Raw genomic sequence first — 20,679 nt, forward strand, 5'->3', positions numbered from 1 at the left:
TGCGCAAAGGCATATGCCAGTGTAGACGCTCTCTTCTGGAAGAGTTTTTGCACAAGAACTCTTCCGCAAAAGAGTTCTTGTGCAAAATCATGCCAGTGTACACATAGCCAATGATTATTCCTAGTTGTCATAATGACTACCAATAAGACTAGGGAGCTCAGTTTGTATTAGTCAGCTACAACGATGCTCTTGTTAGCCATAAATTGCTTCCGTGGGGAGACCTAGGGTGCATATACACTGCAGCCGTAGCTTGAAATAAGCTACGCAATCTGAGCTATGCAAATTGCATAGCTTATTTCGAGTCAATACATTTCAAAATAACCCACTACTCTGAAACATCCCTTATTCCTCATGGAATAAGGGATGTCGGAATAGCAAGGCTGTTATATTTCAATATACAGGCAGTCCCCGAGTTACGCGGATCCGACTTACGTCGGATCCGCGGTTACGAACGGGGCACTTCCTCTCCCTGGTCTCGAGCAGACCAGGGAGAGGAAGCAAAGCGGCGGCGGAACGCGCGGCCAGCTGACAGCCCAGACGCGTCTGGGCTGTCAGCTGGCCGCGCGCTCCGCTCTGCTCCCCCCCCCGTCTGCAGACCAGAGGGAGGGGGAGCAGAGCGGAGCAGAGCGGAGCGGTGGAACGCGCAGCTAGCTGACAGCCCAGACGCGTCTGGGCTGTCAGCTGGCCGCGCGTTCCGCCGCTCTGCTGTGCTCCGCTCTGCTCCCCCTCCCCCTGATCTGCAGGGGGCGGGGAGCAGAGCGGAGCACGCGGCCAGCTGGCAGCCCAGATGCGTCTGGGCTGTCAGCTGGCCGCGCGTTCTGCCGCTCTGCTCTGCTCCGCTCTGCTCCCCCTCCCCCTGGTCTGCAAACCATGGGGGGGGGGGAAGCAGAGCGGAGCACGCGGCCAGCTGACAGCCCAGACGCGTCTGGGCTGTCAGCTGGCCGCGCGTTCTGCCGCTCTGCTCTACTCTGCTCCCCCTCCCCCTCCCCCTGGTCTGCAGACCTGGGGGACGGGGAGCAGAGCAGAGCAAAGCCGCGGAGCCCGAGGGCAGCAGGATAGCCACGGCGCGTCTGGGCTGTCCCGCTGCCCGCATGTTCCACCGCTTTTCTCCCCGTCCCCCTGGTCTGCAGACCAGGGGGACGGGGAGCAAAGCAGAGCAAAGCCACGGAGCTCGAGGGCAGCAGGATAGCCATGGCGCGTCTGGGCTGTCCCGCTGCCCCCGTGCTCCGCGGCTTTGCTCCGGACGCCTGTGGTACAGCAGCTGGGGCGCTGCCGGTTGGTCCCGTAGCGCCGCTCTGGGTGCCACTGGACCAACCCAGCAGCACCCCAGCTGCTCTGCCCCAGGTGTCCCCTAGTCAGCAGCTGCTGAAAATGACCAGTTGCTGACTACAGGAAGCCCCTGCCCCGGGCTTCCTGGAATCAGCCGCTGATCAGTTTCAGCAGCAGCTGACTTGGGGATGCCTGGGGTTCTTAAGTTGAATCTGTATGTAAGTCAGAACTGGCGTCCAGATTCAGCCACTGTTGTAACTGATCAGTTTCAGCAGCGGCTGAATCTGGACGCCAGTTCCGACTTACATACAGATTCAACTTAAGAACAAACCTACAGTCCCTATCTTGTACGTAACCCGGGGACTGCCTGTAATGGGATTGCTGTTAAGGTACAGTAGCTATTTTGGGATACCTCCTGGTATCATGAAATAGTGCTGCAGTATAGCCATAGCCATAATGTGCTCACTGTTTTATTTGCTATTCACCATTTTAATCCCCCCTTTTTCTAAGAGACTAAAAGAAGAACAACCATATCACACACAGATATTTCCATCCTGCAACTTACTCTGCAAAAGTGGAAACTTGTTCTGCCACAATGTCACTTACACAACTAGGGCAACCATTGGTTACAAATGGCATCATTGTAGTGGATTTGCAAAAGCATTTGTAATACAGAAAATTAAATAAATAATGACTTCTAGAAGCAAATGTATTCTGACAGGGTTTTTTCTCCAAAATTTTGTGGATAGACCAAAGCTTTCACAAACACTAGTGCATTACCTGGGGGAATGAATCTAATTTCTTCTGAATATTCAGTGCCATTGTATGTTCCTTTAACTCCCAATATTGCCCCCTTATGTATAGCGATAGCCTCACTTGTGCTAAATATGCAAGTTTTCTCTGACACCTGAAAAATAACATGCATTTGTATTAAGCCTTTGTTTTTCTTTCCCAATTTAAGTGGTTCTTTTTATGGGAGAAGTCTAAGGATAAATCAGTTGAAACACGTAGGACGTCTCACAATGTGTAAAGTTAAGCATAGTTATAAGTCTTTCCAGTGGTAGCATCTTTTTTTGCTCAGTTCCAGCTGCATTAATTGCCTTTCATATTTCTTCAGGGAAGTCTAGGGGATCTACAAAGAGAGGTGCCATTGAATGCAAACAGTGACCTTCCTCTACTGCCCGCCAACCAGACTTTATGGAATTCCTTCAAGAAACAGTATAGACGTTCTTGCAGAGATCCAGTGATGGTAGAAACAAACTCTCTCCTCTTCTGGAAAGGTAACGGTAGAGCTGTATCCTGAGGAGTCCCTCCTAGAATGGTTCCTGGGAAAACGTTCTGACACTGAATATTTAACAGATGTACAGATCGACCCGTCAATTTGCGAAACTATCATATGCATTCTCAGAAGTGTTTCAAAACTTTGGTGTTTTCTCAAGAATTACACAGGGAGTCATTAAAGATGGTAGGCACATGATTCTCATCTCTATTATAAAATGTTTGCTGTCTATTGATTTGTGAAACAATATGCTTTAAAAAATAATGCATATAATTATTGAAACAATTTATATTCTGGAGCTTATCTTTACTGCCAGAAAGATTAACAATGTTGGCTTTGATTCACCACTGCACTACTGCAGTTTGACACCCCTCCCAATTACATCAGCAGAAACTGGAAACATATATGGCACTGAGGGCTTTCATTTTCAAATGAAAAACCCTCTAACCCCAAGAAAACAGTCCTATGATCCTCTAGGAGATCCATAGTCTTGAAAAATGGAAACCAGAGAACGAGGAAGCTGAAATGTTGAAAGTGCATTTTGGTAGATGGGGAAGACGGCTCTCATGTGAATGTAAAAGGGAAGCGGGCCTGACTCACAGAGTTTTAAAGGTAAGGGTTTGTTTCTTCTTTTTTATTATTATTGTAAATGTAAGTTTCTTATCTTTATGCTGCATTCACAGTAAAAGCTATATTCCCTGTGGCCTACTCCCTTTTATGAGATCTGACCTCCTGCTGGGCAGAATCAATCTTACTGAAACTAGCTATTTTATTTGGCCCTCATTACCATCACACCTCATTTCCTCACAAGCTAGTGAGAGTTCCCATTTTGTAGATGGGGAACTGAGGCATGGAAAGACTTAGTTACTTGCCCAAGGTCACACAGGGAATTTGTGGAAGAACTGAGATGAGATTAGTGCTTTAGCCCCTGAAATGCAGGTTACTCACCTTGTGCCATAACTAGAGTTCTTCGAGATGGTGTCTCCGTGGATGCTCCACACTTGGTCTTGGTACCATCCCGGCACCTGGATGGGAGATTTTGCAGCAATCCCTGGTGAACTACACATGTGCTGTACCAACCAGCGCACGCCATGCTATTGGGTACTGCTCATGCACAGCCCACACCCTCTGGTTTCTTCTCTACCCCAGAGGCTCCAGGTCTGAAGCAGGGGGGGAAGAGTGTGTTTGTGGAGCATCCATGGGGACACCATCTGGAAGAACTGCAGTTACTGCACGAAGTGAGTAACCTTCATTTTTTCTTTGAGAGATCCCTGTGGACGCTCCATGCTTGGTGACTAACAAGCTATTTTGGCCCTTGGTGGTTGGCGCTTTGGAGTGTTTAGCACTGCTAAGCCCACTGCTGTGTCACCCACATAGGAAACTGCATAGTGCTTGCCAAAAATAAGTTGTGATTCCCAAGTGGCTGCTTTGCAAATGTCCGTTAGTGGCATGTTGCGTAGCTACATTGTGGAAGAAGATACAGCCCTGGTAGAATGAGCTGTCAAGCGTAACAGTGACTGTAGGCCCTTGAGTGTGTACACAGTCTTTATACATTCTGTAATCCCATGGTCACTAACCGGTCAATATCGATCGACTGGTCGATCGCGAGGCCTTGACCAGTCGATTGTGAGGCATTCGGGCCCTCCCACCCCCCATTTTCTCCCCACTCCCGAGAAGCCCCACTACCTACCTCCAGCGTAGTGCCAACTTCCCGCGGGGTGGAAGGAAGTTCTGCTTGCAGCTTCACGCCACTTCCAGGGGTTCTGGAAGTGCGCTGGCTGCTCGCCTCCCACAGTTCTGTGGCATGCCAGGCATGCTGCGGGAGGGGGCGTTGGCCTCGGAGGAGGAGTGCGACGGCTTCCCTGAGCCACAGGAAAGGTGAGTCGAGTGCAGGGGTTTCCTTGCACTACGGGAGCAGGGGTCGGCCCCGGGGTTTGGCCCTGGGTCAGGTGCGCGCAGGGGTTAGGCTGCACCGCGGGAAGGGGAGTTGGCCCTAGGGCAGGCGCCCGCGGGGTTTGGCTGTGCAGCGGGAGGCATGCCCTGGCCTTGGAGGTGGCACGCGCTGGCTTCCCTCAGGGGGGTAGGGAGAGAATCCTGGGAGGAGGCGGATGCAGGGGACTCTCTGCCCCCACTGCCCCCCTCTCCCCACTCTCCACTCCCCTGTTCCCTCTCCCCACTCCCCAGCCTCAGAAATTTGTCCCCACTGGCACCCCATCCCCTCTCCCCTCCCAGCAACCTATCCCCTTTCCCCTGAGCCCAGCCGCAGAAACCTGTCCTCACTGGTACCCTGTCCCCTGCCCTCCTAGCACCCTCTCCCCACTCCCCTGTTCCCTCTCCTCACTCCCCAGCCTCAGAAACCTGTCCCTGCTGGCACTCTGTCCCCTGCCCTCCCAGCACCCTATTCCCTCTCCCCACTCCCCATCCCCCTGTTCCCTTTCCCCTCTCCCCGCTCCTCAGCCTCAGAAACCTGTCCCCACTGGCACCCTGTCCCCTGCCCTCCTGGCACCCTATCCCTTTTCCCCTATCCCCTCTCCTGTCCCCAGCTGCAGAAATCTGTCCCCACTGGCACTCTGTCCCCTGCCAAAGCACCCACTAGCACCCTTCCCCAGTACTATATCCCCTGGTCCCACCAATACAGTTGGGGCCACATTAGTGGAGCTTGCGGAGGGGGGGTTACCATAAAGTAACATAACCTTTATGGAAAAGTGTGAAAGGGAGCATGAGGCGAGGGGCTCAAAGGGCGGCCTGGTCAACAGTCGCAGCACTAGCCCGAGATCCCAGGTTGTATAATGTTGGGATGTGAAGGATGCAATTCTTTAAGAAATCTTTTGGTGATAGGGTAAGTAAACACGGAACGGCCATCACTTTTGTAATGGAAGGCTGTTGTGGCTGCTAGGTGTACTTCGAGCTAAAGGAGAGTGGTGATTATTTTAAGGTGAGTAAATAATCGAGGATAAAGGACAGGGGTGCTGAGGATGGGTCCTGCCCTTACAATGTATACCATCTGAGAGTCACTTCCATTTGTTAGTGTAGAAGGTGTGGATGGAGTCCTTATGGCTGTGGATGAGGTTTGCTTGGATCTGTTCCGGAAAGGCTAGTTCTCCCTGGGACAGCCACTGAGGAGCCATGCTGTTAGATGTAGCTTGTGTGGATCTGGGTAGGTTTGCCCTGTTTGCCCCAGAGTCATCAAATTGTGTTGGAGGGGAAGATTGATGAGTGTGCTCATTGACATTTTGAGAACAAAGGGATACCATATTTGTCTGGGCCAGGTGGGGTATTGTCTCCGCCTGTTGGCAGGATGATTGTGGAGCCGTCCGTCCTGATCTTCTAAACAACTCTGGTCAGAAGCGGTAGGGAGGGAAAGCATAGGCAAGATCCTGATCCCATTGGATGAGGAAGGCATCCCCCAGATATCATGACCCCATGCCCACTTTTGAGCAGCGTTTGGTGTTGTGTGATGTTGCAAACAAATCTATTGATGGTCGGTCCCACCTGTGAAAAAAGGAGTGTGCTATCGTGATGTTGGGGAAAATGCCTGCTGAGAGCTTTGGCTGTCAAGTTGGAGATGCCTGATATGAGAGGTGGATATTGTGTCTGATAAAGAAGTTCCACAATTTTATGCCTTCCGTGCAAAGGGAAGGAGATCTGGCTCCTCCTTGTCTGTTGATATAGAAAACACAGGCAATGTTGTCTGTGAGGACATGGACATGTTTGTTGGCAATAGAAGGCAGGAAATGCCTGCAAGCATTGTGTACGGTGCACAATTCTAGGAGATTTATGTATAAGGACATCTCTGGGATTGACCAGAGGCCTTGGGCAGTCTGATTTCAGAAATGAGCACCCCATCCAGTGAGAGAGGCATCAGTTGTAATCGTGCATGAGGGGGAAGGCTAGCGGAAGGGGATGCCCATGCAAAGGTTGTCTGATTCTGTCTACCAAAGGAGTGAGTGTGACATGGGGTGTTTCCGAGGTTTGTAAGCTCTGAAAAACCAAATCTGTAGGCAATGCATGTGAAGTCACGTATGCAGTACTACAAATGTTGTGGCAACTACGTGGCCAAGAAGCAGTAAGCAATCTCTGGCGGTGGTGTGAGCGGCAAGGTAAGTCATTGTGGCCAGAGTCTGAATTGTGGGGAATATTTCGTCAGGTAGATAGGCCCAAGCAGGCGTAGAATCTAGTTGTGCTCAAATGAACTCTATGTTTTGGAAAGGGTGAATGGAAGACTTTTCCCAGTTTATGTGGAGCCCTAGATTTTGAAAGCACTGAGTGATAGTTGCTGTCACACGTGCTGATTTCATCTGTGACAATACCTTGAGAAGGCAGTCATCAAGATAGGGGAAAATGATTATTCCCATAGGGTATGTCTACACTACCACCCTAGTTTGAACTAGGCTGGTAATGTAGGCAACCGGAGTTGCAAATGAAGCCCGGGATTTAAATTTCCCGGGCTTCATTTGCATATTGCCGGGCGCCGCCATTTTTAAATGTCCGCTAGTGCGGACTCCATGCTCCGCGGCTACACGTGGCATGAACTAGGTAGTTCGGATTAGGCTTCCTATTCCGAACTACCGTTACTCCTCGTGGACTACCTAGTCCGTGCCGCGTGTAGCCGCGGGGCACGGAGTCCGCACTAGCGGACATTTAAAAATGGTGGCGCCCGGCAATATGCAAATGAAGCCTGGGAAATTCAATTCCCGGGATTCATTTGCAACTCCGGTTGCCTACATTACCATCCTAGTTCAAACTAGGGTGGTAGTGTAGACATACCCATAGAGTGAAAGTGAATGTGACTACGGCAAGTATGTGAAAGAATGAAAAGAATTAAAGAACTGGGGGCGTTTTTTGGTCTGGAAAAGAGAAGACTGAGAAGGGATATGATAAATTCAGATACTTAAAGGGTTGTTACAAGGAGAAAAAATGGTCTCCTTAACATCTGAGGATAGGAGAAGAAGCAATGGGCCTAAACAGTAGCAAGGAAGGTTTAGGTTGGACATTAGGAAAAACTTCCTAAACTGTCAGAGTGACTAAGCACTGGAATAAATTGCCTAGAAAGGTTGTAGAACCTCCATCCTTGGACATTTTAAGAGCAGGTTAAACATCCATCAGTAATGCTTTAGGTGGTGCTTAGTTCTGCCATGAGGGCAGAGGACTTGAACCTCTAGAAGATCCTCCCAGCCGTATAATTCTATGATTCTACGTGATAAATATATATATTTGTCAATAGATCAGGCGTATAAAAGGAAAAGTACAGTTAATTATTTCTGTTAACAAGTAAATAGAAAACTTACCTCTTTCTCTATATAATCCTGGCTTGTTTCCATATAACAGTTGTAGTCAATATCAGTGATGCTGCTGTCCCAGGTCAGCTGTAGCTTTGTGTGACTGAATGTCAAGTTGTCAATGGGTGAGGATGATGGCATCACTGAAAGTTTTATGAATTGATAACAGAGAGGATGCAGTATGATTTTTCCATGTTATTAGGTGCAGAGGCTATCACCTCTAATATCATTAGCTCACAGACATTTACCTTCCCCCTCCATCCCCCTTCTGTTCTGAAATTTGATTTGTCCTTTTCATATGTGTTCATTTTTTTTAATTGTATCCTTTGGTATATATGGTTGTGACAATTTTCTTCTACTATTTGATCTGAGGAAGTGGGTCTGGCCCACGAAAGCTCATCACCTAATAAACCATCTTGTTAGTCTTTAAAGTGCTACATAGTCCTGTTTTTTGATTCAGCTACACCAGACTAACACGGCTACATCTCTATCACTATTCTACATGACAATAGGCAGTGTAACTGCATGGGCAAATACCCCTACAGTGAGATGAATTAAACCCAGTCCTAGATTATCTCAGGGTATGTCTACACTACAGCGCTAATTCGAACTAACGCGTCTAGAACTAAAAACTAGTTCAAATTAGCATTTTGCTAATTCGAACTTGCAAGTCCACATTAAGTGGACCCTGAACCGGGCTTAAGGATGGCCGGAAGCAGTGCCGGCAGGGCATCAGAGGAGGACTTAGAGCGTGGAGATGCTGTCTCAGGCTAGCCAAGGGCTGTGCTTAAAGGGACCCGACCCCCACCCCGGACAGACAGTTCTCAGGGGTGCCCCGCTTGCAAAGCAGTCCTGGCTTGGAGTGCCCAGAGTGCCCACACTGGGCACATCACAGCACTCGGCCATCAGACCGGCTGCACTTCCCACAGGCTGCCATCTGGGGAGAAGGGGCAATTGGGGGGCTGCAGGAGAGCTTCCACACCCAGAAGCCCACAGAGCCAGCCCAGTCCTCCCCATCGGGGGCTCGTACCCCATTCCTCCCTCACCTCCTTCCACTTACCCTTGCCTAGCCCCTTTTCTTGATGTACACAATAAAGGACAATTGTGTTCAAAAATGGAATCTGTCTTTATTGAACAAAACTGGGGGAGACTGGGAAAAGGAGGTGGGAGAGGGGAAGAGAAAGGCTGGGAGAGGGGAGGGCAACTACAATGATCAGGGGTTGGGAACAGGTCCCATATGAAAAGAGGCTAAAGAGACTGGGACTTTTCAGCTTAGACAAGAGGAGACGGAGGGGGGACAGGATAGAGGTCTCTAAAAGCAGGAGTTGGGTGGAGAGGGTGCATACAGAAAAGTTCTTCATTAGTTCCCATAAAGAAGGACTAGAGGACACCAAAGGAAAGGAATGGGTAGCAGGCTTTAAACTAATAACAGAAAGTTCTTTTTCACAAAACAAAGAGTCAACCTGTGGAACTCCTTGCTGCAGGAGGCTGTGAAGGCTAGAACTAGAACAGAGTTTAAAGGGACATGAGATCAAGTCATGGAGGTTGGGTCCATGGAGTGCTATTAGCCAGGGGGTAGGAGTGGTGTCCCTGCCCAAGGTTTGTGGAAGGCTGGAGAGGGATGGCATGAGACAAATGGCTTGGTCACTGTCTTCGGTCCATCCCCTCCAAGGTATCTAGGGTTGGCCGCTGTCGGCAGACAGGCTACTGGGCTAGATGGACCTTTGGTCTGACCCAGGACGGCCATTGTAAGCTCAGGGCTCAGGGTTGGTGGGGTCTCAGTGGACCCCCTTGATTTTCATGCACACCTGCTCCTGGGTGGCCAGGCTGGCAGCTCTCCTGCCCTAGACGGCCACTTTCCTGTGCCTAGTGCGGAGATTGTGGACGAAGTCCATGATGTCTGCACTAGCCCAGGTGGGTGCCCGCCTCTGCGGTCCCGGGCAAGCTCCCGGGAGCTGCCAGCCTGGTCCCGGGAAGAGGGGGAGGGCTGGGGGGCATCGGGTGGCTGGCTTGATCTGTGCCAGGTGCAGGGTCTGCTGGCTGGGTGCTGGCAGGCTTGCACCTGGCACGGGCACCGTAGCCAGCCCGTGCCCCTTTAAGGGGTCCGGGGCCGGGAGGGGGGCAATAGAGTTTCCCTGGTGTTGGCCAGAGTGGCCACCAGGGAAACCTGGGGAGGGCTAGCCTCCCACTAGTTCGAATTAAGGGGCTACACACCCCTTAATTCGAACTAGCTAGTTCGAACTAGGCTTAATCCTCGTAAAATGAGGATTACCTAGTTTGAACTAAGCGCTCCGCTAGTTCGAATTAAGTTCGAACTAGCGGAGCGCTAGTGTAGCACCTATGAAAGTTAGTTCGAACTAACATCCGTTAGTTCGAACTAACTCTGTAGTGTAGACATACCTCCAGTTATAAAGTATTATACTTACTCTTTGTATTCACAGAGTCATCACACCATATCGGAAAGAACAGGATGCTCCAAATCATGGAAAGAAATTGGAAAGTGGCCACCATCCTCTATTTTTCTTGGAAATAGGAATAAAACCTACAAGAGAAGAAACTGATGCCAAAGCAGACTTAGGTTTCTGTTAAGCTCAATTTCTTTGAAGGACAGAATCAGAGACTTTCTCATTAGTCCCTAGATTCAGCTAAATATGGTAAATCACACATATGTACCAGCAACAAGGTCCAGTGTTTAAGGCACTATGCTGGTTCTTGGGAGACTGGGGTGCAAGCTTCTGCTTTGTCACAGACTCACTGTGACTTTGGGCTGGCTTCTTAGGCCCACAGGGTCACAGCCATTGTGGTGCTCTGCAACTCGGTAGAATCCACAAACCCTGGGCTAGACAACTAGGCTCTCTGTACAGCGCATCAGAGAGCTAGCTCTGTAAGAAAGGGGCCTATGAAAGGCTGTATGACAGGAACTGAGCTGTCAATGCAAACCAATAGCAGATATGGATGAGACGGATGAGTCCTGATCCTCATCCCTTTCCAGGAGTTAGATTTCTAAATTGAGGCTGGAGGGAGACACCTACCTTTGCCTGGGCTATGCAGACACGTAACCTTCTCCTGGAGTCAGGAGCCAAACCTTTCTTGTGGGAGTGGCAGGAGTTCCCTGCTATTTCTGCACAAAACAGAGGCAGTGGTAGCTCTATAACCTATAGTCTTGGGGTTCAGACACTTAGGTGGGAAGCCTCAGTAGCAAGGACTATGCAAGGACTATCCTTCTTTTGTAAAACCTTCTGAGAGCTAGAGATTAAAGCCTTTATGTAAGAGTTATGGCAGGTCTTCCTTGCCAAGCCAGAGATCAGCATTCTTGGGTTCAATTTAGCAAGTCTGGTATTGACCCGTAAATCGAATGCCAAGGGCAGCTCCAACCAGTGACTGCATTCCTTGTAGTCGCGAGGAGTAAGGGAAGTCGACAGGAGCATTTGCTCCCATCAGCCTCCCTCTGTGTGGATGCTGCCAAGCTCAGCTTAAGTTAAGCCAACTGCAGCTATGTATTCTACGAAGCTGGAGGTGCTTACCTTCAGTTGACCTTCCGGGTCTAGAAGAGACCTGGCCTTAGGCATTATTATTCTTGATACCTTCCATTTTTTCCTATCCCTGTTTACTCATTTGCTGTCTACTTGAAACATTACTAGTCTTGTCTGTCTCTACTTATATGGCTCTAAATACATTTTCAGCAAGTCTCTGAATCTGTCAATTTCTTTGGAGAGGTGATCAGAACTGAACACAATGATGACATATTATTGGTTTATATAAATGCATTATAATATTTTCAGTATCATTTGCTTTCCCTTTACATGTATGACCTCATTTTGAACTCAGAAATGAGAAACTGACATAATCATTATTATTAGCCTTTCCAATGTGCATTATCTTGCATTGCTGCAATGAAATTCATCAGCCATTATGCTGCCTTGACAGTCCCATACTTGAGAGTTGGTTTCTGACCCTTCTCTCTTGTCTTGACTAACCTACAGCATTTAGTGCCCCTTACGAATGTGGTCACTTCACTGTCCATCATACACCTTAACCTTCCTGCCATTCATTCTTACTCTTGGATGTATACTCTCTCACCTTGCTGACTTATTACTCCTTAATTTATCAATTTGTTCAGCACCTTTTCTTTTAACAATTCAGCCACTTCCAGTACCTCTTCTTTTAACCTGTAAATAGTAAATGTCTCTTCACAATCCTTTTTTATAATGAATGACACAACGACATAATTTTGCTTCATTGTAATACAATTGTCCTCCTTAAACCCTCCCTTTATTACCTAATAGTTGAATGGATACACCAGTTCATTTACAGGTATTCTGCTTGTGACACATTTCAATTATTTCTTATTTTTTATTTTTTTAATCTATCAGCTATTTAAAATCCAAATTAGTCCACTTAATACTATCTTATTTTTCACCTGTAAGAATTTATGTTTCTACCAAAATCCATTTGGATGGATTTTCTGAAGGACATTTACGTGCACAAATAAAATCTTGTATTTTGCCATATTTTTGTTCTTATCTATCCGCTTCCTTTTTTTTTAAGGAACATTGCAAAACTTCCTTGTCTTTGTTAAATAAAAATCCTCCTTACTAGGTCTAGGTAACTTTTGACATTAAGGAGTTTTTCAATAGCTTCCTTTTCTTTACTTTAATTTAAGAAACCCATTCTATGGTACTAAGTTTTTGGTATGGCTCCTTTACCCATGGATGGTAAAATTAATTATATGGTTATTCATTGCTATTTCTCATTGACTCCACTAATGTACCTCCAACATTATAAATCCCCCTTTTCAATTTTTTAGCACTTTCTCTTTCAAAATACTCTAGAGCCAAAACCTTTTATGCTTGGGCTTTTACCATATGTGATTGTTACATGCACAGGAAAAAATACATTTCCCCTAAATGTACCAATCAAGAACTTTACACACTTAAATCACTAGAATTCCTGAACAACTGTCCAAACATTGTCTATGTTTGTAAATCTTTGTGAAATCTCAACTCAGTTCAGCAGGTTCTCAGTTCTAATCACACTAAGTATTCACACATGGAAAATCCATGTATTGTTGCATTTAACTTTCTTGGACCACTTCGTAGGATGAGTGGGGAGGTGATCTCTCCTCAGGAGCTTCAAGTATCTCAGCTCCTCACCAGTCTCAGGATGTCTACTGAGTCAGGGACCATCCCCATAGAGGTCTCTTGCCTCCACCATTCTGCCCTGCCCCAATCTTCAGCTTTCTGATGGTTTTTGGCAGTACTTCTTTTGATGGGCTTCCCCACTGCCCACATACCCTCCTTAAAGGAACTTCAAAGTATAGCCTGGGAAGGAGTTTTGTAAAATTTGGATGGGTAAGGCTCGCCGATCTGATCAGGAAAAAAATCTAGGTTCATCCTCTATCCCAGGTCACAGTTCAGTGGAACCACAAGGTTCCCTCTCTTGAGGGTCTGCAGGTGACAGACAACAACCACAGTTTAACTCAAGGAATGAAATAGGAAACAGCTTTATTGCTAATGGAATAATGATTAGACTTACCACGGCAAAATCTACAGTTAGAACACAGATCACTTGAATTCCTTCCCAAGATGTCATTAACACAATCAACTCAAAAGTTATCTAAGTGTACTACTACTACTACTACTACTACTACTAATTACACACACAGGGACCCCAAGGCTGGATCGAGAAGGGTGGCTTCCCTTTCCCTGGAAGACCTGGGAGCAAGTGTTAGTAGGATTCCTAAAAGCAGACTTAAGCAAGATTAAAGAGAAAAGCAAGCAGTTGTAAAAGAGAAATAGATATAGATACTTAGTTCCTCTGACCTTATAAGATCTGCCGAGTGAGGACTGCTTCTCAGCTACACTGGTCCAGCAGCCCCAATCTGCCCAGATCCCTAGGTCTAAATACCCCTTTTGATGCCAAAGTGTTCCGGATATACTGCCCCTTTGCCATAACTGGGCCTAACACCCCTAGATTACTGAAGGTACCATCTTTGATTGGAAGAAATCTTTGCGTATCTTATGAATATTTATTATAAGTGACACAGGAAACTGTACAGGAAGCTGCGGTCAACAAGCCTCCATCTGTTGTGATTGCCCAGTAAAGTTGAAATGTCCATTACTGCTAAGTTAGCAAATTTATATCAGAAATTCCGGGTAGGATTAGAAAAATACATTCTTGCACCAGCCAAAAAACTCTTGCTTCACCCCTTTATGGAAACATTTCACAAAGGGGGCATATAAATCACTACTGATGTCGATTGCCATCAGCCATCTTACAGAAACTGGATTCTGTAGGACCCTTGTATTACCAGCATATTTAAATCTATATAAAGAAATATAGGATAAAACAATAAATTATTATTTAACTAAAACAAAGTCAATATAATTTTAGTAGGCCGAAATAAAGCAGATAATAGTTAGTAGGCTACAAAAGAATGGAAGTGAAAGTCAGGAAGACAGCTGCAGATGTGGTGTGATGTAACCTATGCATCTTCGTCATACACTCTCCCCCAGATAACTGTTTCACCCCAAATCCCTAATCCTTCCAACCGTTCCATCTACTTTGCATGTCACCCACACACAGCCCTAAAGCAAGGTCACACCAATTTAGGAGGGTCCCCGATCGGTAGCTACGGTGTCAATGCCACAGGGGACATCTCCAAGGCAGAGGGCAGGAGCAACATGACAGTAGGTAGAGGGGTAACTGAAGTACCAGTGCTTGATAGCTTCCTGGCCAAACCAGTCAGGATCACCTGTCAGAGGCTCCTAGATCTCCTGGTAGATCCCGATGTACTGGTTGGTGGCCACTGGGTTAAAACATGTCTCTTGGAACTGAGCAGGAGATCTGAGGTGTTTGTGATACCTTGATGTCTGGGGCTGTATGAATGCACCATGAAGAGCTGGCTGGAATAGACACATTTTAATGAAGGATCCAGAAAAACAATAAGAACCCCAATGTCCAGGTGGCCCATCAGAATTGCCAGGCCCCAGGGCAAGATATGAGGGTTGGCTCTGTGTTTCCAGAAGGGGCAGGGCCACTGGCAGAAGAGACAGGGCTGCTGTCACAGGCACCCTGGCCTGTAATCCATTAATACATTCCATTTTGAAACCACTGAGGTGTCTTGTCTCCACTACTTGTATTGGGAAGCTGTTACAGAACATGGCCAATTATCACCTCACCACATTGCAGGTATGTCTAGACTACATTGTTTTTTCGAAAAAAACTTCACCTGCAATTGTGTTCTTTCAAAATTAAATCGGAAGAATTCAGAGGGGTTGTCCAACATTGGTAAACCTCAAATTACAAGGAAGAATGCCTTATTTGAAAGAGCTCTTTTGGAAAAATGCATGTGTGGATACAGAACAGGGATATTTTTCGAAAGAAGAGACAATCGAAAAAAGCACAGGTGCCCTGGTGGTCATTCTGTGAATAGCAATCCAGGTTTTCTTTCAAGAGCGTTCATAGAGTCTGGACTCTCTATATCGAAAAAGCAGATTACTTTTTTTATCTAGTTTTGAGATGTGAATGCTCTCTTTTGAAAGAAGCTTGCAGTCTACACATACTCTGCTTGTGTAGCATACATCTTTTCTATACCCTTCAATGAAATATACAAACAATTCATGCTTTAATACAATATTCCTAGGACTGATTCACTCTATGGAATGATACGAAACTTGCCACCCACACACACATATAAGAGGCAACATACAAACATTTTCAATGAAATTATATTTTAAAAGAAGAAAGAGAACATTTCTCCTGGATACACAAAGTAGCTGTCAGACAAAATAAAGCAACCCAACTGATGAGGGAAAATATTACTAATGTCTCTAACCCTTATATTTGTGTAGATTATTTTCAAAATGTGAAGCAGAAACAGGTGAGGCAATGTCTTCCAGTCTGTGGACAGCCTGAGGCAACAGAGCTGGTGAACTACCTTTATTTTAACTCTTTCACAGCTGATTGACGTATGCAGCAAAAGAGGGATGATTAGTTTAGAATATCTGTGCATAATTGACTCTGTGCGCTATGTCATGTTAGCAGCAATCATGAGAGTATCCTGGCTTATGAGTAGACCTAAGAAAAATACTTCTCTTAAGTAAAAACTTCAGAAAGTCTTAGCAACGTATAACATATTTTTGATTTTTTTTGTTTTCAACTAATCTGAAAAAAGCAATAGGCAAAACAGTATATGTTCATATTGTTCAAAGCATAGCTGGAATTCTTACAACATAGTCATCCTGTAACAGTGTAAACAGCACTTGTGCAATTTCAGGATTCTTGGAAACTTACACTACACTTTTGAAAGAAATGTTTTTGAACAGACCTTTTGAAGCAATGCAAGTTTTTCCATCCAAACAATGCAGACTCAGCTAAGTGAACAGCAGCATTCACATCTCTCTTCAAAGACTAAGTTTTACTGTGAAACAGAATTAATATATTGGGTCTGACGCTCCAACCCTCATGCTTTACGAAATGCATTTATGGACACAAATATGCATAACTCAAAGTTTAATGTCAGTACTGGGCAAATTAATTGAAAGTATAGTAAAAAATAAAATTGTCAGACACATGGTTGAACATAATTTATTGGGGGAAAGTCAACGTGGTTTCTATAAATCGAAATCATGCCTTACTAATCTACTAGAGTTCTTTGAAGGGGTCTATAAACATGTGGACAAGGGGGATCTAGTGGATATAGTATACTTAGATTTCCAGAAAGCCTTGGACAAAGTTTTTCACCAAAGATTGTTAAGTAAAGTAAGTTGTCATGGGATAAGAGGGAAGGTCATTTAATGGATTGATAACTGGTTAAAAGACAGGAAACAAAGGATAGGAATAAATAGTAAGTTTTCTGAGTAGAGACCGGTAACTAGTGGGGTCCTCCAAGGGTCTCTGCTGGGACCCATCCTATTCAACTTATTTATGAATGATCTAGAGCAGAGTTTCCCAATTTAATTTGACAACCGAACCTTTTTCAGCTTGAAAGAATTTCAAGGAACCTCTAGGGTTGTCAAGATACAATTTGTTGAGTAAAAAAAAAAAAAAACCTGCTCTTAAACAGCGGAGGGAGAGGGGGAGAATGATGAGTTATCATGCGACCCTTACTTTTGTTTCAAATAGAATGTTAAGAATAATTAAAAAAGGGATAGAGAATAAGGCAGAGAATATTTTACATAAAACCATGGTACGCCCACATCTTGAATACTGTGTACAGATGTGGTCACCTCATCTCAAAAAAGATAGACTGGCATTGGAAAACTTACAGAAAAGGGCAACAAAAATGTTTAAGGATTTGGAATGAGTCCCATATGAAGTGAGATTAAAATGACTTGGACTTTTCATCTTAGAAAAGAAAAGCCTAACGGGGGATATGATAGAGGTCTATAAAGTCATGATTGGTGTGGAAAAAGTGAATAAGAAAAAGTTATTTACTTATTCCCACAATATAAGAACTAGGGGGTCACCAAATGAAATTAATAGGTAGCAGGTTTAAAACAAACAAAAGGAAGTTTTTCTTCACTCAGTGCACAGTCAACCTTCGGAACTCCTTGCCAGAGGATGTGGTGAAGATTAGGACTTTAAGGCTGTGTCTAGACTACATGCCTCTGTCGGCAAAGGCATGTAGATTAGACAGATCGGCAGAGGGAAATGAAGCCGCGATTTAAATAATCGCGGCTTCATTTAAATTTAAATGGCTGCCCCGCTCTGCCGATCAGCTGTTTGTCGGCAGAGCGGGGCAGTCTAGACATTCCCCTGTCGACAGAAAACCCTTTTGTCGTCCGCCCTGATATGCCTCGTGAGAGCCTGCATTGAAAACATGGTGATTCGATGCATGTAATGTATTCTCCTTAACAACCTTACTCCCGTGCTTTTCTTTCTTTTGTTAATAAACCTTCAGATTTTAGATTAAAAGGACTGTCTCAGTGTGATCTTGTGGGTACGATCCATAGTGTAAATTGACTGGGGATTTGTGGCTGGTTCTTTGGGACCGGAAATACCCATTCGGAGTAGTTGAGATTGGGTTCTATAATCCCTTACCTGTCTGTTAGGCCGGGGCTGATGGTGGCACAGGGAGAGCTGAGGTGTCTGAGGAGTTTTGCTTGGTGTGACTGGTTTGTGGCCTATTCAGGAAGGGCCTCCAGTCAAGGGCTGTAAGGAGCCCAGGTTTTGAGGAATTCACCCTGAGCGAATGCCTTCGGTGGTACCCAGACCCAGCCCGCTCCGTCACAACCTTCCTTCCCCAGCTACCCACCCTGCTACCTGCAGAATATCTGGAGGAGGGACCATGTACCCTTTTCTACTAGCCCCGACCTTCCCCCCCAGCCTGTGGACTATCAGGGACTAGGCTCTAGGATTCTACCCACTCCTCCAGCTGTTGACTCTCCAGTGTCCCCTCACAGCCTGCAGACTCTCCATGGGTGTGGGGGAAAAGCTCTGAGTTTGGGGTTGGGGTGCTACTTACCCAGTTTGGAGGTAGGCAAGATGGCGGAGCCCCAACCCCCAGCCACTCTCTGGCTGCTGCAGCTGCCCCCAGTGGTCACTTTCAATATCGCCTCCCTCCTCTCTCTGCCCCCTATCTTTCCATGTTATTGGAAGCAGTCCTATTCCTGGCAATTCACATTTTTTAGGCACCACCAAACCCTGACTTTGGTTGAAGTTAGGGTAAGAGGAAGCTGCATACCAAATTTGATGGTCTTAGCTCGTACAGATTGGGAGGGATTCTTGAACAAACAGAGAGAGAGATAGACAGATGCATTGTAATATATATGTATTAATATGAGAGATTAATATGTAGGGATTTGAAATTGGGGGCCTGCATATCCCAGCTGAGAGCCCTCACCACAGGAGATTGTGAGTATATGCACAGATCCAGAAGAACTCTCAACTTGCTCACCCTATACTGTGTTTGTGTGAGGCCTGATCTTGAATGTGGCTCTCCACACATCTACCAGATAAGGCTGGTAGAAAAATAGAGCAAAAAAGAGAAACTTATTGTAAATGAAAGAAAAGCCCAATTGTTGTCTCACTATGATAATGGAAACAACAATAATATTAATAATCAACTGTGAGCAAGACTTCCTACCAGCTAGAGATCTTTCTTCTGCAGCTGGGCAAACCATTACCACTGAATGCACACTGTACAATGTAATGGGGAAATACCGATTTTTTTCTTTTTTGGTGAATTATTTTTTCTGAATCATAAGCTTCACAAGTAAGTGTAAGTCCTTTCCCCTTTTTGGTTATCTCCTTTCATAGGACCACTCTGCATTGTTTACTAGGACAAAAAAAAAAAAAAAAAAAAAAAAAAAAGACTTAAACAAGTGGCACTGGAGGGGGCCAGCAGAAAGTTTTTAAAAGTAAGGATTGGGCCCACCTCAGTAGGCCTGGTCTTTCCTTTCCTTTTCCTTTTCTTCTCCCTCTTACTCCGGGACTGAAAATAAACTAACAAATTCAATTATGTGGACCTGTATTCACCCTTCACCTGGGTTATCAGCAAGACTGGAAACTTTTCATCAAGAACCCTGATTTCTACCACTTAATATATAATGATAAGAGTAGTTGGTGGTTATTTTCTGTGTGGATCAGCCAGTGAGCGGGGGGGGAGGGGGATTTGACAGCAGACTTGAACTACCTGAAGGGGGCTCCAAAGAGGATGGAGAGAGGCTTTTCTCAGTAGTGACAGATGGCAGAATGAGTTGCAATGGTCTCAAGTGGCAGTGGGGGAGGTCTAGGTTGGATATTAGGAAAAACTATTTCACTAGTTTTTATATATAGTTTTTTAATAAACCATCTTGTTAGTCTTTAAAGTGCTACATTGTCCTGCATTTTGCTTCAGCTACCCCAGACTAACACGGCTACATTTCTATCACTATTTCACTAGGAGGGTGGTGAAGGTCTGGAATGGATTTCCTAGGGAGGCGATTTTTAGGTCCAGGCTTGACAAAGTCCTGGCTGGGCTAATTTAATTGGGGTTGGTCCTGCTTTGAGCAGGGGGTTGGACTTGGATGATCTCCTGAGGTCTCTTCCAACCCTATTATTCTATGGTTCCATGACAGTGAGATAAGACACTTTGCCAGTGGATTTCATATATACTTGCCAGACAGCAAAACAAAAAAATAAAAAATGGTGAGACTCTAGAATCCTTGATTCTAGTCCAGGCTCTGGAGGCAAATTTTCTCTAGTGGATATAGACACTTTCCATTTTCACCCATCTACCCCTGGCCTTGAATATATTTCTGTAGCTGGTCAAACCCTGTCCCATTTCAACCCCTTTCCAGGGCCTCTGCCCTGGCCTTCCCCTTCCTGGAGTATGTCTCCGTGTCCTCTGCATTTCAATTGTAATGCCAGTAATTCCTCCTACCTGTTCCCAGAGAGAGCAAAGGAGAGTCTCTCTGCTCTCAGTTCCTGATTCAGGCACTGCAGTGCCTCCTGGATGCCAGGAGCAAACTTACAGGAATATATTGAGGGAAGTGGACCCTCCCTGTAATTATGTATAAATGGGTTTAAAAAGATTAAGAAAATAATGTCTGAAATCAAGTTCATGTTACGCAGATTTAAAAGAAAGGCATCTGGCATCAAACCTGGGTTCTGAAAATTTACAAATATCTGTCACAAAGCTCACAAGAACCATAGAGTGCATAACCAGCATTCTCCCAGAGTGAGGTGCGTGAGTTTTTAAACAGCAGAAAAGAAGTGTTCTCGGGTATGCCACTCATAGAGTGTATAGAGTTAGTAGAGATAAGGCTGAGATAGAGATGAGTGGAATTTGTCCTTGGATCCATCAGTGTCTAGTGGGTCTTCCTGAAAAGATACTGTCAGGGAAGTAGGTGAGTTATTTCCTTGACC

The 20,679-nt window shown here is 45.7% G+C and overlaps 1 protein-coding gene across 2 annotated transcripts in view; it reads right to left on the reverse strand.

Annotated features, from left to right (window-relative positions):
• Nucleotides 1-17,521, reverse strand: part of LOC106732867 (granulocyte-macrophage colony-stimulating factor receptor subunit alpha-like) — a 29,466-nt gene extending 11,945 nt beyond the window's left edge. For both annotated transcript variants that reach the window (XM_075915897.1, XM_025177837.2), the window contains exons 1-4: nucleotides 13,650-17,521; nucleotides 10,254-10,384; nucleotides 7,837-7,970; nucleotides 2,050-2,176 (exon numbers count right to left, since the gene is read on the reverse strand). In XM_075915897.1, the coding sequence (XP_075772012.1) occupies nucleotides 2,050-2,176; nucleotides 7,837-7,970; nucleotides 10,254-10,338 (346 nt within the window). In that variant the 5' untranslated portion in view covers nucleotides 10,339-10,384; nucleotides 13,650-17,521. The remainder of the gene's footprint in view (nucleotides 1-2,049; nucleotides 2,177-7,836; nucleotides 7,971-10,253; nucleotides 10,385-13,649) is intronic.
• Nucleotides 17,522-20,679: the final 3,158 nt, after the last annotated feature.

Source organism: Pelodiscus sinensis, chromosome 1 (assembly GCF_049634645.1).
Source record: "Pelodiscus sinensis isolate JC-2024 chromosome 1, ASM4963464v1, whole genome shotgun sequence".
NCBI classification, from domain to species: domain Eukaryota; kingdom Metazoa; phylum Chordata; order Testudines; family Trionychidae; genus Pelodiscus; species Pelodiscus sinensis.